We start from the raw sequence: 15,521 nt of genomic DNA, 5'->3' as shown, positions 1-15,521 counted from the left end.
CAGGAAGACCTGAGTTCAAATCCAGCCTCAGGCACTTACTAGCTTTGTGATCCTGGACAAGTCACTTGATTTCTCATCTGTAAAACAGAGAGGATGTCAGCACCTTTATGATTGGGAATCGGGAGACCGGAAATCTAATGCTTTCTCTCCCATAAGTGGCACAAATCACTTCCTTCCTCTCAGGGGACTGATGGTTTTCGTCTGTGATGCTTCATGTCCTGCTCACCCTGGATTAGCAGAGAGCCACTAAATCCCATCAGTTCCTTCTTCCTCTGCTCTCTCTCTCTCTCTCTTTTTTTTTTTTTTTTTTTGGTGAGGCAATTGGAGTTAAGTGACTTGCCTAGGGTCACACAGCTCGTAAGTGTTAAGTGTCTGAGGCCAGATTTGAACTCAGGTCCTCCTGAATCCAGGGCCAGTGCTCTATCCACTGCGCCACCTAGCTGCCCCTCCTCTGCTCTCTTGCATCTACCACCTCTACTCCTTGCTTGGACCAGCCTCCTTACTGGTCTTCTTGTCTCTAGTGTTATTTCCCCTCCCAGTCCATGCTGGACAGGTTATTGGTATAATTAGCCTAAGATATGGCTCTGGCTCCAAGGAAATCCAAACTTAGGCAGGGGCTGTGAGCCAGAGAGATCTACAGTGCTTTACTCCCTCTGGGCAGCAGCCCCTGGAGAGCCCCATTTGTGAGTCCCTTCCTAAGGGCAATGGGGCTGGGGGAGAGAGCCCCTGTCAAGTCTGGCGCCCAGAACCCACATTGCAGGCAGGGATCCCATTGACTCCAAGCCACTTGAAGAACAGTTTCCTCTCCAGCAGCCCTGATGAGTATTCATCTTGCCTCTGCTTGAAGACTTTCAGGAACAGGGAACTCACTACCTATGCCCACCCTTCCAAGCAACCCGTTCTCCTTTGGGGAAACTCAAGCCAAAACTCCTCATGTCACTTCAGCTTTCACCCAATGCTCCCAGGGGGCATCATATTGAGCCTGGACCCTGGCTCCAGTGTCAACCAAGTGAGGGGGTATTTTGTCCCCTCATTTTCTTTAGGGGGTGATATTTGTCCAAAGACTGGGAAACAAGAAACCCAGGTGAAACATGTTCAGCAGGAGAAATGAGGGGTTAAGAAGAGTGAGTGGACAAGTCTGGCTGTGTCACAGAGTACACAAAATGATAGAGTAGTAGATTAGGGCCAGGTGGCTCCTTGAGTGCCAAGGTGAAGAATTTGAGCTTTTCCCTTGAGACACTAGGGAGCCATAGGAGGTTTTTGAGCAGGGGGAGTAACCACATAAAGTGCTGCTGTTATCAGTTCTGCCCTGGCTTCTTGTCCTACTGACCCCCATACTCTCCTTCCTCTCTCCCTCCAAAGTCCCTGGGGGAGAAAAGGGGGAAGAAGGGAGGAGATTCTGGATGGAGAAGAGGATATTTGGAGAAGAAAAAGGGCTGGTTTCCAGCTGGGGAGAAGAAGGATTTCAAACTCCATAGAATTTGACTCAAAAATAAACTTTGCACCAAGTTAGACTCCAAAAGGGTGTATCACGGTGCTACACCTCTTTTCTTCAGCTCCTTGATGGCAGAGGTCAGATATATTCAGAGGAGAAGGAGGCCTTACAGACTGCTTTTGAAACCCTCAGTTTACATAGGGAATTGGCTGCACACGAGTCCACCCTCCCGTGGCTGTGCTGCTGGCCCCTCCTCAGAATCTGAGGAGCTGATTTTGCTTAGCCCTCATCTCCCCCTCCACCCCCCACTTCCACCCCAGAATGAGGTTTAGACACCAAACCCCCAAAGAGAAATCTCCATCTCGGGTTTTAGAACCTGCTTTGAAGGAAGCCCAGGGAAGAAAAGGGAGGAAGGGGTGGAGGGGGAGGTATGTGACCTGGGTGCCCGCCTGTCTGTATGATCGTCTTACTTTCCCCACTGGTTTCTGCTCAGCCCTTTTTTTAAAAGGACATTTTAAAAATGTCCTCTACACAGTGGAAAATGTAACCACTCAAAACAGCCAGGCCAGCATCTGGGCTCTGGCTGCTGCTGCAGTTTGTATTTTGTCTCCAAACTCTATTTTGGAGCTCTGATAATTGAAACCGTATTTGCCAAGTCAGGTCACAGACGCCTGTCCCCATTGAGCCCCTCCATGATGGAGCACAGCACGTATCTCCCCAGGGCCATCGGGAAATAAGACTTTCTCTCATCTGTTGGCTCAGTCTTCCCTTTTGACGCCACATTTCATTCTATACTTGCCGTTTGGCTTCAGGCACAAGCCTTGGCCTCAGTTTCCCCATCTGTAAAACAACTATTGGGAGGGAGTAAATAAGATTATTCTCAAGGGGGGGGGGGGCTCTTCCAGCTCTGACATTTGTATGAGTCTGTGTGCCAAGGTGTGTGTGTGTGTGTGTGTGTGTGTGTGTATAACATCATTTCCCCCCCACGGTTCTTAGGATCAGGAGCATTGGAAAAGAAGAAGTCAGATGCCACCTGTTGGCCAAGCGCAGGGGAGGGGGAGGAGAGGGATGTGGCCAGTGTGGCCCAGGCCTGTGACCTGGGTAAAAAGCTGAAGGCTCGGGAAGAAATCATGCAGCACCCAATGGTGGCGGAATGGTGTTTGTGGTATACTGAAGTTCAGGTTTCTGTCTGTTCCTGCAGTCATGGGTCAGCAGTAACGTTGAAGCAGACGCTAGCCTGAATCTGTTCAATGTGACAGAACAGGATGAAGGAGAATACCTTTGTAGAGCCAACAATTTCGTAGGCATAGCTGAAAAGCCATTTTGGCTCCACATTCGCAAATCCAGACCAGGTAACTGTAGACTGACTCTGTCCCAAAGCCTTAGCAACACGCAGGAATGAGCTTTTAACATTTTAAAGAAACTGATCAAGTTTTTTTAAAAAAAAATCATTTGGTTACACACTCTCTCATCTGGTGCTGAATGGCTTGATCTTAATTCTTTGCTATGTATATGTGTGTATATGTATATCTATATATATAGTGTTTCTATATATATAATATATGTATATACTTTTGGATTAAAATATCAATCATCAAATGCAATGGAAAAATTCCCACAACAAAGTGACTGACCTTTTTAAACACAGAAACCTCCCCTCTTTTCAACACTGTCTCTTTCTAGAAATTAACCCCATTTCTGTGATGAGTGCTAGACTTAGGAATGCACGCTTGTGACCATTCCCATCAAAATACGGCAAAGTAAAAGGGGTTCTGGGTGGAAGGTAGTGTCTCAGATCACCTGGGTTTGAGTTTTGCTATATGACTTGGGTCAAATCACTGCCCTTCTTGGGTTTTCCCATTCTATATGATGAGGGGGGTTGGGCTGAATGCCAGATAGCAACCCTGTGAACCTTTCCTTTCACCTATAAGCAGGGTCACCTAACCATGCTGATTATTTTCTTAAGGGAATGTAATCACTGGTCAGAGCCAGGGTTTGGGAAGGACATGTATGCCAAAAAACATGGTCCAGCAGCATTGTTAATATGTGCACTCACTTCTTTCTAATCAACTTCATTCTACCTACCTCTAGTGTCTGTCTAGTCCCTTCCCCACCTTGCCTGATCCTCAAGCTACAGTGTATGTTATACTGTTCTTTGTGTATGTTACAAGTTCTTTGGCAGTGTTAACCCATAATCTGCAAAGTGGGCCCTCTTCAACCCCCTCCCCTGAGAGGGAGCCTAGCTTGATGAAAGGAGCACAGGACTTGGAGATCCAGATCTTGACTCTGTCACTTGCTAGCTGTCCAAGTTCCATCCCTTCTCTTGGCCTCAGTTTCCTCATTTAAAATGAGAGAGTTGGACTAGGTGAGGCCCCTTCCAGCTCAAAGTCCTACCATCTTGTACTCAGACAGATGAGCCTTTCCATTCTTTTCTTCATGAGTTCACACCCATCCTTAAGCTCATAGCTCATACCTGAGCCCCCTGTACTAACACCCCACCCCCAGTCACATTGTGGGGTGACTTTTCCATTGAGATGGTTTTGCTTGCATGCTGCCGCTTTAGTGGGACAGAGTAAATGCCTGGTGAAGGGAACCCCTTGCTTCCAACTACAGGTTGTCAATGGGGTCTGGAATGAAAGGGAAGATGGGGCCGTGTGAATTACCTTTCGGTTTGGTTTGGTTTGTTTCTCAATCTGTGTCGGACAATTTGCCTGTGAAAGCTGGTGATCTTCTGCGTGCTGGGGACCCGAGCAGCTCCCTTTCCTCCGTCTCTTGCTGCCCTTCCTATCTCCGTGTGTCTTTTTGTCTTTCTAGACGGCAGGAGTTAACACAACGGATAAGGAGCTAGAAATTCTCTATTTGCGCAATGTCACCTTTGAGGATGCGGGGGAGTATACTTGTCTTGCTGGGAATTCTATTGGGTTCTCACACCACTCTGCTTGGCTGATGGTGCTCCCAGGTACTCCTCCCCTCTGCTTTCCTCTCTGTGCCTGTCCCCCCTCCCCTCTCTCCTGTTGGGAATGCTGCAGTGGGGGATTCTTAGAAATGCCAAAGTACCACCCAGGTGGGGCTGGAAACAAGACCTTCCCAAGGTTGGCCATGCACTGTGGGGACATGGAGCTGTGGACACCAGATCCAATTGGAAATGAGAATGAAGATCCTAAATCCACCAATCCCATCCGGACTGGCTGTCACAGAATAGAATTCTCCCCTTCCTTCTTTCCCTTGAGCACTTAATGTCTTACCCACAGCATCACCTGCAGTGTATCTCTTCAAAAGGCAGGATGTCTTATTAGCATAGCCACCTGGGCCTTCAAATGCCCACCCTGACGAAACAGTGACTCCCAGGAGTGTGGGCTCAGGGCTAAAGTGAGCCTGCCTGAGCTCTGGTCCCAGCGTGGCTGCTGATTTGCTGTGTGGTTTGGGAGAAGTCACTCTCCAGAGCTCATTTGCAAAATGGTGAATTGTTAAACTTTCTTTCTGGCTCTGGGATCCTGTTTAGAACACTAAGTAGAAAGAGCCAGATGTGTAGACACTTTTCATAGAAGGGCCCTCTTGCCCTGGTCTGTTTGCCCACATGCGTAGAAGACAGTCACCCTGTGCAGTATGTAGGTCACCTGGAAGCACAGCAAACAGCAGCCTAGCCTATGTCCAAGGCCCTTTGCCCCGACACACGCTCCTGTCCTTCCCCACAGTTGACCTCTCAGCCACTCGGGCTCAGCAGCTGTGGAAGGCACTGGAGGACTATACCCACCATCTCCTTTGGCATAGCTAAACTCTCACAACATGGGAAGCTGTGGATGCTCTGCTGGCCCTAATTGGCCTCCGTTTACAAATCAGGGGAAGCTCCCATAGGTGGGGGCCCTTGGCTCTGTGAGTCTGGGGCCTTCCTGGGGTTCTAAGCTCTCTGACTCCCTGCCCCTTCTTCCTCCTCCCCCCTTCCCCAGCCTCCCCCATACCATCTCCCAAACCTCCCCCATCTTGGTCAAGGCCATCTCAGATCCTAGTCCCTGATGCTACATTTGTAGAGCTTTGGCAAATCTAATCCTCCGATAAAGGGGTTGTCTGGTTAGAACCAGTGCCCTTTCCAAAGCAGGGGAAGAAGAATTCCCGAGGAATGTCTGGGAAAGCAGGCCCTGGAAGCTGTGCCCAAACCTTTTTCTCATTTAGTTATTTTTATTTAGGGATTTAGAACAAAACACACATAAGCAAGTTTCCTTCTGACTTTTAGAAGCAAACCCGGCTCCAGTTGTACAAAAGAGCAAGCAGAGAACATTGCCCTAGCCTGACACTCTCTGTGAGGGGCCCTTCCCCCAGCCTTCCATGTTTATGATGCATCCACACACAGGCACAGGAACAAAACCAATTTATAAACTCACACAGACACCTAAGGGGCCACACATGACTCATAAGACCACAAGCCTGGAAGAGAACCCAGAGGGCAGCTAATCCAACCCCCCCTCCCCTCATTTACAGATAAGGAAACTGAGGCCAGGAGAGGGAAATTGACTGGCCTTAGATCTTCCAGGTAGCAAGGAGCCACTCGGAGTTTTGAACCCAGGTCTTATGATGCCAAACCCAGTGCTCCTTCCTCTGTACTGTGCTATGTCCAGTAGTGCTAAATCTGCAGTCAGAGGATTTGAATTCGAATTCTGTTTCTGCTACTTAGCAACCTGTGTAATCCCAGGCTTTATTCAGCTTGTAAAATGAGAGAGTTGGGACGGCTTCTGAGATTCCTAAAAAAACAAACCAACCGTAAATAGAAACAAACAAGTCAATAAGCATTTACTACCCAGCATTGTGCTACGTGCTAGGGATACTAAGAAGGACAAAAACCGTCCCTTGCTCCCAGAGGGCTTACAGTCTAAGGAAGGGAGACATTATGCAAATAACTATTTACAAATAAGATAAAGCTTCAATAAATTGGAGATAATCTCCCTGGGGAAGATACTAAAGATAAGAGGAAAGACACAAACTGAAGTAGTAGAAGTTATGCAGTACTGCAGAAAGAGGACCAGGATTTGAATTCTAATTAAGCCACTTAATGCCTTTGAGACCTTGGGTGAGTTACCTTGGGCACTCACTGGGCTTCTGCTTTTTTCAACCATAAAATGAGAAGGTTGGGGGGCAGCTAGGTGGCACAATGAATAGAGCACTGGCCCTGGAGTCAGGAGGACCTGAGTTCAAATCCGGCCTCAGACACTTGACACTTTACTAGCTCTGTGACCCTGGGCAAGTCACTTAACCCCAATTCTCACACACACACACACACACACACACACACACACACACACACACAAATGAGGAGGTTGGAATCAGTGCCCTCCAAGACTCCTTCCAGCTCTAAGTCATGATTGTGTGTCTCACACTCACACACACACACACACATCAGAAAACAGAGCCACACAGACAGGTACCACAGTAAAAGCATCCCTTTTCAAGTCTTGGAAACCACTCCTGGCCACTAGGTATCTGACCTCCCCCTTCCTCCTCTCCCTTCCGACCCCTCCCTGGGCTTCCCCTTCCTCCGCCCCTAACGAGCTCTCCCATCCTTCCCCAGCTGAAGAAATGGTTGAAATGGATGACTCAGGCAGCGTCTTTGCTAGCCTCCTCAGTTATGGGCTTGGGTTTTGTCTCTTCATTGTGGTGGTGGCGGTGACCGTGGCCATTTGTCGGCTGAAGATGCCCTCCAAGAAAGCCATCAACACCCCCACTGTTCAGAAGGTGTCCAAGTTCCCGCTGAAGCGACAGGTAACAGAAAGTAGATACAAGATTCCGAGCCCCTCCTCCTATGATCCTCCCCCTCCATCCTCTCCCTGCCCCCTGCCAAGGCTGGATAGGACTTAGGGGGGGCAAAGCCTTCAGACTCCTATTTGGGACTCGACACATTTGCTTTGGATTTGGGCATCAGATGTATTTCTTTTTCGCTTTTAACAGAAACTTTAAAAGAAAAACCTCAGCTATCACTAGCAGCTAGGATAAAAAAGATTGTCTGAGTTCAAATTCTGGCCATTGATAATTATTGATGGGACTATGGCCAAGCCATTTCACTCAGGTGAACATCTATAAAATAGGTGTAACAACACGCTCTGTCCTTCAAAAGCACCCTGGGAGGGAAGTTTTTGGAAAACTGTGTAGCTACCACAGAGATGGGAGCTATTATTAGAAAATGACAAATTGGAATAAGAGCATGTGCCTACAGCGTGTTGAGATCTGACATCTTTGTACCATCTGGAGAAAGATGGTTCGAGAGTCCCCACTTCACCAGTTCAGAGGAAAGAGGCCTTAGTGCTACTTTCACCCGACATGGATCCAAAACCCATCCTCCTGGTAACTCCTAGTCCTGCTCTCGGGGGCAAAGCAGAACAAAGACTTAAAAGTCTTTGAAGATGGCTCTCCTGCCTCCCTTCCCCTCCAAGCTAATAAACATTCTTCAGTTGGTCCTAGAAGGGCCTGCCTCATTTCCAATCTCTTCACCAGCCTGGATGTCCTCCTCTTTGGGGAGGGAGTTCATTTTGTCAGTGCCTCTCCTAAAGGGAAGTGCCCAAACAGAGCTTAGAGCTAAATGTGACCCAATCAGCCCATCCTTAGTTCTAGACTCCCCAGTAACCTGGGGCCAGCCCTAGCTTTTCCAGGCCTCAGGAAATCTATTCACTCTAGTTCTACACACGCTTATCCAAAACACCTCTTTGTGTACAAAGGCCTGGATTCGGTGCTAATGCTCTAAATCAGCCTACCTTCAGGGAGCATATACTTGAAAGGGGAAGATTCTGCAGAGGAGGCATGATGGTGGGACAGAGAGAGTACCAACTCTGAAGGTAGAGGATGAATTAGAGGATGAGCTTTCAGATCCAACCTTGGAAGAGTTTTTAGACCTCCCTGGTCTTCAGCTTTGTAAGATGTCCTCTGCATTGCATTCCAGTAAGAAATCTGTTGACACAAAAAAAGTATTTAATGCAGAGTTGAATACAAGGCAATGCCAGGAATGTTTGAGTCCACGCAACAAGACCTTTCTCCATGAACACCTGGCAACTTTAGGTCATTGGAGGAGTCACAGGGCTTATGAAACGTCCGACCCATTTTCTCCATCTGCTAGGCAAGCGATCTGGCAGAGCTTGTTCAAAGCGTTCCTGTTGAACTCTTGTGATAAATGCTCGCTTTGAGCTTGTCTCTGGTCTGCTGAGCACAGAGTTTCCCATCCCCACCGACTTTCTGAAACAAGCCTGGCCCATCCCCTTAGGAGCCCTGCCCTCCTACCCAGAAACGCCTGAATGGCAGCCAAGTTTATCTGAGACAGAACCTCCTGGCCCCCTTTTCTGTGGGTGGTCAGACTTCAAGAGGGCAAAGATAGAAATAACCCCACTGGACACCTCTCTGCATCCCGCCCCCTCTCCCCTACATACACACACACACACACACATGAACACATGAAGGGCAGCCATCATTGTATAAATTCCTACTGCATATAGAGGTCTCCAGGTGACCTTGATAGCTCTCCGGCATCTCTGTGGCCCTTGGAAAGGCCTGGCCTTGGTTAAGGCCACACAGGGTTTTAAGGAAAATTTAGAGAAGGGGCTTCTCAGTGCCCTCTGAGGCCCCATTCAGCCTCTTCCCCAGGTTCAGGAAGGAAATAAAATCCAGATCCCGACTCCTAGCATTCTGGGCTTTATTTCTCAATGGACCGAAGGGCTGGCCTGGGGTATCCAGGGCACACAGACTTCTAACCAAGATACATAGTTGATGCATTCAGCCTAGGGCTTGGATTCACTCCAAAGCCGCCATTCCCAGCAGGAACCCAAACAACTATGGCCTCGCTGTATGCAAGTAGGCGAAGGGGTGTCCAGTTGAGTTATTTCTATCTTTGCCCTTTTGGGGGTCTGACCACCCACAGAAAGGGGGCCGGGAGGTTGGCTGTCATTCAGGGGTTTCTGGACAGGATGACAGGGCTCCCCAAGAGAGGAAAGGTTATTAGGGGGTTGGAGCATAGTGGGAAGGAAACTGGTCTTGGGGTTAGGAGACCTGACTTTGAATGCCAGCACTGATATTTGCTAGCTGTGTGATGCTGGCCGAGCTTCTTAACCTTTCGGAGTCTTGTTTCCTCATCTGTAAAATGGGGATAATGACTATTTTGTGAATAGTAGATTTAGAGCTGAAAGGGACCTCAGAGGTCATCCGATCCAGCCCACTTTTTTTGTTTGTTTTTTTGATTTTTCGGCAGGGCAATGAGGGTTAAGTGACTTGCCCAGGATCACACAGCTAGTAAGTGTCAAGTGCCTGAGGCCGAATTTGAACTCAGGTCTTCCTGACTCCAGAGCCGGTGCTCTATCCACTGCGCCACCTAGCTGCCCCCTAGCCCACTTGTTTTAAAGATGAGGAAACTGAGGCCTTGCCCGAGGTCACACAGGTAGTAAGTAGAAGGGCTGGAATGTGAACCCAGGTCCTACTCTTTCCATTGGTATCACCTGGGTTATTATTACTAGCACTTGGGAAGATGAATCAGGAAGAGGTGGCGCTGAAGGTGGGCCCTAAGAACAGGGAGGCTCTCATGGAGGTGGGGAGGGGGAAGGTGGTGTAGGGAACAGAGTAAGTCAAATCACAGAGGCAGGAGAGCCCAGGAGATGTTTGGATGGGACGAGGAAGGGGGCAGGAGACAAGACTTAAGGGTTGGGGGCAGCTAGGTGGCGCAGTGGATAAAGCACCGGCCCTGGATTCAGGAGTACCTGAGTTCAAATCTGGCCTTAGACACTTGACACTAGCTGTGTGACCCTGGGCAAGTCACTTAACCCCCATTGCCCCATTAAAAAAAAAAAAAAGACTTAAGGGTCACCCGGTTAGGTTAGGCTGGAGCGTGGACTATGTGGGAGGCAATGACTTAACGTAATCATTCCAGACCAGGGCAGGATTTTCTCAGCAGGCAGTAGGGAGCCCCATTCCCCGCATTGCCCCTATTGCAGGAGAGTAGCATGATGGAAGCTGCTTGCTTTCCCACGTTCCTCTCCTTCCTTGGAAAGACCACCTGGCCAGATGGAAAGCGCTTGGAAGACACTTGGCAATAACATTCTATTTGCTCCCTTCAAGCAGGTGTCCCTGGAGTCGAACTCGTCCATGAATTCCAACACGCCCCTGGTGAGAATCGCCCGCCTCTCCTCCAGCGAGGGGCCCATGCTGGCCAACGTGTCTGAGTTGGAGCTTCCTGCCGACCCCAAGTGGGAGCTGTGCAGATCTCGGTCAGTGCTCGGGTGCCCCTCCCCCACCTCCCTGCCCCTTGGTCTCCTGTCTCCCCTCTCCCTTCTCCCTCTTCTCTTCCTCCTGTCTTATAGCTACATGGATTCTTCAGTCTCTCTCTCTCTAGTCATAGCAATGGGAATGAGCAGTATTCGAATCCAGGCCTCGTCACTAAGTCCCTGTGCAGCCCTGAGCAAGTCCTTTCCCCCCTGGGCTTTGGAGGCTGGGCCAGATGAGTTCTGGTGCCAGCAGGCTTCAGTATTCTGTGGATCACTGAGTGTGACCCAGGTCCCCAGCCCTGTGCCAGAGGAAACAAGAGAAGACAAGGTCCCGAGCCCCTGGGGCTCACAGTCTGAGGAAGGAGGTTAAACATGGAGCAGAGCCACTTGATTTGATGTTAACTTGCATGATGGAGACCCCAAAGTCTTCTGAAACAGGAGAGATCAGGGTAGGGAAAGCTTCACAGAAGGGGTGGGGTGGACCTGAGCCTCGAAGGATGAGGACAACAAGAGGAACTCATTTCAGTGACACTGAACACGGAGCTCACAACACTCTGTGAAGTAGGCGGTGTCACGATTATTATCCCCACTTCACAGATGAGGAAACTGAGGCTCGGAGAGATTAGGAGATTTGCTCCCCCCAAGAATACAACCAGGGATTTTGTTCCAGAGGGGAGAAAGGAGCGAGTGTGTGGGAGTGTGTCTTCACTGGTCTTTCTCTCCTTCTAGTCTCACCCTGGGAAAACCTCTTGGCGAAGGCTGTTTTGGCCAGGTGGTGATGGCGGAAGCCATAGGCATCGATAAAGACAAACCCAACAAGCCTGTCACCGTAGCTGTGAAGATGTTGAAAGGTAAGGTCAGATGAGCAAGGGTGCCTGACAATGGGAGGGAACAGAGGAGGGGGCAAGGCATGGTACCCAGAAGACTTTGCCACCCATAGATTCTAGACCTCCCTTCCCATCACTGAGTCATTTTCAGTTGTGCCCGACTCTTCATGACCCCAGTTTGGGGGTTTCTTGGCAGAGATACTGGAGTGGTTTGCCATTTCTTTCTCCAGCTCATTGTACACATAAGGAAACTGAGGCAAAGTAACTGTCTGAGGCCAGATTTGAACTCATGAAGATGAGTCTTCCCGACTCCAGGTCTGGTACTTTATTCACTGTACCTACCTGTCCTATCCCTTCCTGGGAGTTACTTAAAAAGGGACAAAAAAAAAAATGCACCAAAGGGCTTGTTCTCCTCATTGTTCAGCTCCATGCAAGAAAAGAGAAGAAAGCCATGGCCTCTTGGAGCTCATAATCTGGGAGAAGATGGAGGAGGAGCAAACTGAGGAGGAGGGGGGAGAGTCAGGACTCTCTCTGTCTCTCTCTGTCTCTCCACACACATATACAACTCCAATATCAGACTTAAACAACATGGCGCCCATGTCCCAAGGCCCCGGTGATGAATTGCCCAAGGACTGAGGCACACAGTAGATGCTGCTCTGCTCTGGAGAGGGTGAGATCATAGGGCCAGAGCAAGGATAAGTAGACTCCCCAGAAGAGGTTTAGTTGGAACCCTGCCCAGGATACCTCCAAAGCCCCTTCCAGCCTCCTCCAGCCTTGGAATTACTGTCAGACATGAATAGCACCAAATATCCAGGACAAGAGGCTCCTGTGCTGATCGCTGTTCAGAAAGGCATCTTTTTTTTTTTTTAATTTAATGTATAAGGTATTTTATTTTTTCCATTACATGTAAAGATAGTTCTCAACTTTTGTTTATACAAGCTTTACAATTTCAGATTTTTCTCCCTCCCTCCCCCCTCCCCTAGACAGCAGGTAATCTGATATAGGTTATGTCTATATATTTCTATACATATACATATACATATAGATATATACACACACATATATATACACATAATAACATTAATCCTATTTCTGCATTAATCCTGTTACAAGAGAAAAAATCAGAGCAGTGATGCAAAACCTCAAAATAGAAAAAAAAAACCAATAGCACCCAAAACAAAAGAAATAATATGGTTCAATCAGCATCTATACTCCACAGTTCTTTCTTTCTTTTTTTTTCTTGGATTTGGAGATCCTCTTCTATCATGAGTTCCCTGGAACTCTTCTGTACCATTGCATTGGTGAGAAGAATATAGTCCATCACAGTAGGTCAACACTCAATGTTGATGATACTGTGTACAATGTTCTTCTGGTTCTGCTCATCTCACTCATCATCAGCTCACGTAAGACCCTCCAGGTTTCTCTGAACTCTTCCTGCTCATCATTTCTTACAGCACAATAGTATTCCATTGTATTCATATACCACAACTTGTCCAGCCATTCCCCAATTGATGGGCACCCCCTCAACTTCCAATTCCTTGCTACCACGTAAAGAGCAGCAGAAAGGCATCTTAACAGATTCTCTGCTTCCAGTTAGCCCCTTGGGCTTTGGAGGAGTGGGTTCGAGGTGTCTCCCTTCTTATAGAACATGCAGAAAGGGGAACAAATGGACTGGGGTCCCTTCTGTTCTCCTGTCAGAGGACACGGTGGAAGAGTTCTGTTCTTAAAGACAAAAAGAGCTGGGTTCTAGTCAGTCAATAAGCATTTAGGCACCTACTACGTGCCAAACACTGGGGATACAAAGGGAGGTAAAAGACAGCCCCTCCCTTCAAGGAGCTTACAATCTAACAGTCCCAGTTTTATCCTTTCTTGACTGTGGGACCTTGGGTAAATCAATTCCGCTCTCTGGGCCTCCATTTCTTCATCTGTCAGATGGGGGTAGCAGCTGAACTAAACGACAATCCCATGGTCCCTTCAAACTCTTAACAGCTGGGGTCCTGGCTCCAAGCTGTATTTTCCCCCTCTGTGAAGTGGAGACAGCAATCCCACCCCCCCAGGTCTCGCCCCTACCCCAGGACTGGATTTGAGGGCTTGGATCCCACAGACATTTATTAAGCCCCTACTGTGCACTCTTTAGAGTTAGAGTTTCCGAGTTGGAAGGGACCGCAGCAGCCAGCCAGTACCACTCATCCCCAAGTGGAATCCCTGCTGCTGTACCTCTCCATCCATTTCCCTCATGTACTAGCTTGGGCAGCCATATTTATCTTGTGGAAGGGTAGCAATAGGGGTGAAGATGTCACAAGGCCACCACCCAGAAATCGGGCTTATTCTGCTTGGAGATACAACGTAGCTCAATGGATGTTGAGCGCTGGGCTACTTAGAGTCGGGTAGACCTAGGCGCCCGTCCCACTTTGGGCACTCACTAGCCGAGGGAACCTGGGCAAGCCATTTAAGATCTTCTGAACCTCAGTTTCCTCATCTATAAAATACCCATAGCCCCCCCCCAAAGTTGTTATGAGGGACAAATGATATAATTTACATTGAACACTTCATAAACCTTCAACCACTATCAACAATTATAATTCAGGGGTCAATTATAACAATTATTATAATAATTAGTGATTATTATTGAGGTCAGAACTGTGGACTTTGTGGAGAGGGAAGGTAAGGCTCAATAGAAGGGGAACCTAACCAGATATTGATGGAGCTATCCAGATGTGGGGTGGGCTACCATGAGGGGCTTTCTACATCTGGAAGATGAGGGGGTACACAGATTTCCCCCTTGAGGCATATAACCCAAAGAGCTTAAAGTTATTGGGTCAATAACTTTGTGCAGGGACCAGATGACCACTTGTTGGGGAGGGCACGGAGGGGATTCCTGTTCCTGTGTGGGTTGGACTAGGGGGCCTCTCCTGTCCCTTCCCACTGTGATTCCATGAGGTTCTAGGCATCCATGATTCTAAGGTAAATCTTGATACTCTGCCATGATCCCAATCAGCTAGCTTCTCCACCATAGTGGGAAAGACAGACCCAGGCCAGGTGCCGAATTCTTGTGTCAGAACAAAGACCTAAATTAGTTTAGTTTGTTTTATGAGTGAGGCCTCAAGTTAAACCCTGCATCTGTTCTTTGAATGTCCTTTGGTTGATGTCAGGTGTCTCCCCCCCCCCAACTAGGCTGCCACCCTGATATGTGGATCTGAGCCTCACACACCTGACTGGGCAGGTGTGGACTCTTTCCCCTACAGCTGAATGAATGGTAACTCAATGGCTGCCCCATTGGCACCAGATTTACAACCCTGTCGATAAAAGCAAGATGATCCTGAATATGTGCATGGGGGGAGATGTGAAGAGGAGTGTCTCCCCCAAGTCAGGCCTTCAGGGTTCCTCAGCCCAGTGCCCCATTATCACCATTATTTGACGTTTGAGTTACAGGTTTAAATCCAATGAGCATGAGGAAGAGACAGGGGTCTCGGTGCATTCCTGACACCTCAGGCGTGGTGGCAGGATTGTACTGGAGCCAGCTTGAATTGGGGGTTGTTAAATTTTTAGCATGAGCCTTTACACCTCAGAAATCAGCAGGTGCTGCCATTCCAAGCTTGATTTCTTGTTTTGTGGATTGGCTAGGCTTAAGAATGTGAGGAGAAAGAATGCAGATTCCACTGAAAAGTGGCAGTTATTAAACATTGACCACCACAGCCCTGCACAGGGATATTGGAGCTCCTAGACTGATTCTTCTTGATGGAACTGGTTTTCACCCTGAAGGATGTCTGCCTGCCTGACCTCTCCTTCCTTACCTCCTTAGATGATGCCACAGACAAGGACCTGTCTGACTTGGTCTCCGAAATGGAAATGATGAAGATGATTGGCAAACATAAAAACATCATTAACTTGCTGGGAGCCTGCACACAGGATGGTAAGCCAGCCCACAGTCCCCACCACTGCCCCAGAAGCTAGGACTCCTGAAGAAACAGGCATCCCCCTCAGAAAAGCACCCTCGTTTCCATCTCCCAGGGCTCTCGGACACCAAGCCCCACC

At 48.5% G+C, this 15,521-nt stretch overlaps 1 protein-coding gene across 7 annotated transcripts in view; it reads left to right on the top strand.

Annotated features, from left to right (window-relative positions):
• Positions 1-15,521, top strand: part of FGFR3 (fibroblast growth factor receptor 3) — a 92,733-nt gene that overhangs the window by 60,788 nt on the left and 16,424 nt on the right. For 2 of the 7 annotated variants that reach the window (XM_043970751.1, XM_043970747.1), the window contains 5 exons: positions 4,250-4,394; positions 6,996-7,186; positions 10,514-10,662; positions 11,389-11,510; positions 15,289-15,399. In XM_043970751.1, coding sequence (XP_043826686.1) covers positions 4,250-4,394; positions 6,996-7,186; positions 10,514-10,662; positions 11,389-11,510; positions 15,289-15,399 — 718 coding nt within the window. Of the gene's footprint in view, positions 1-4,249; positions 4,395-6,995; positions 7,193-10,513; positions 10,663-11,388; positions 11,511-15,288; positions 15,400-15,521 lie in introns of all 7 variants that reach the window. The other 5 variants (XM_043970750.1, XM_043970746.1, XM_043970752.1 and 2 more) reach the window with 3 other exon arrangements.

The sequence above is a fragment of the Dromiciops gliroides genome, chromosome 6 (genome assembly GCF_019393635.1).
Source record: "Dromiciops gliroides isolate mDroGli1 chromosome 6, mDroGli1.pri, whole genome shotgun sequence".
Lineage (NCBI taxonomy): Eukaryota > Metazoa > Chordata > Mammalia > Microbiotheria > Microbiotheriidae > Dromiciops > Dromiciops gliroides.
Note: the sequence above shows the minus strand (reverse complement) of the source record. Positions and strands in the feature narration are given on the sequence as shown.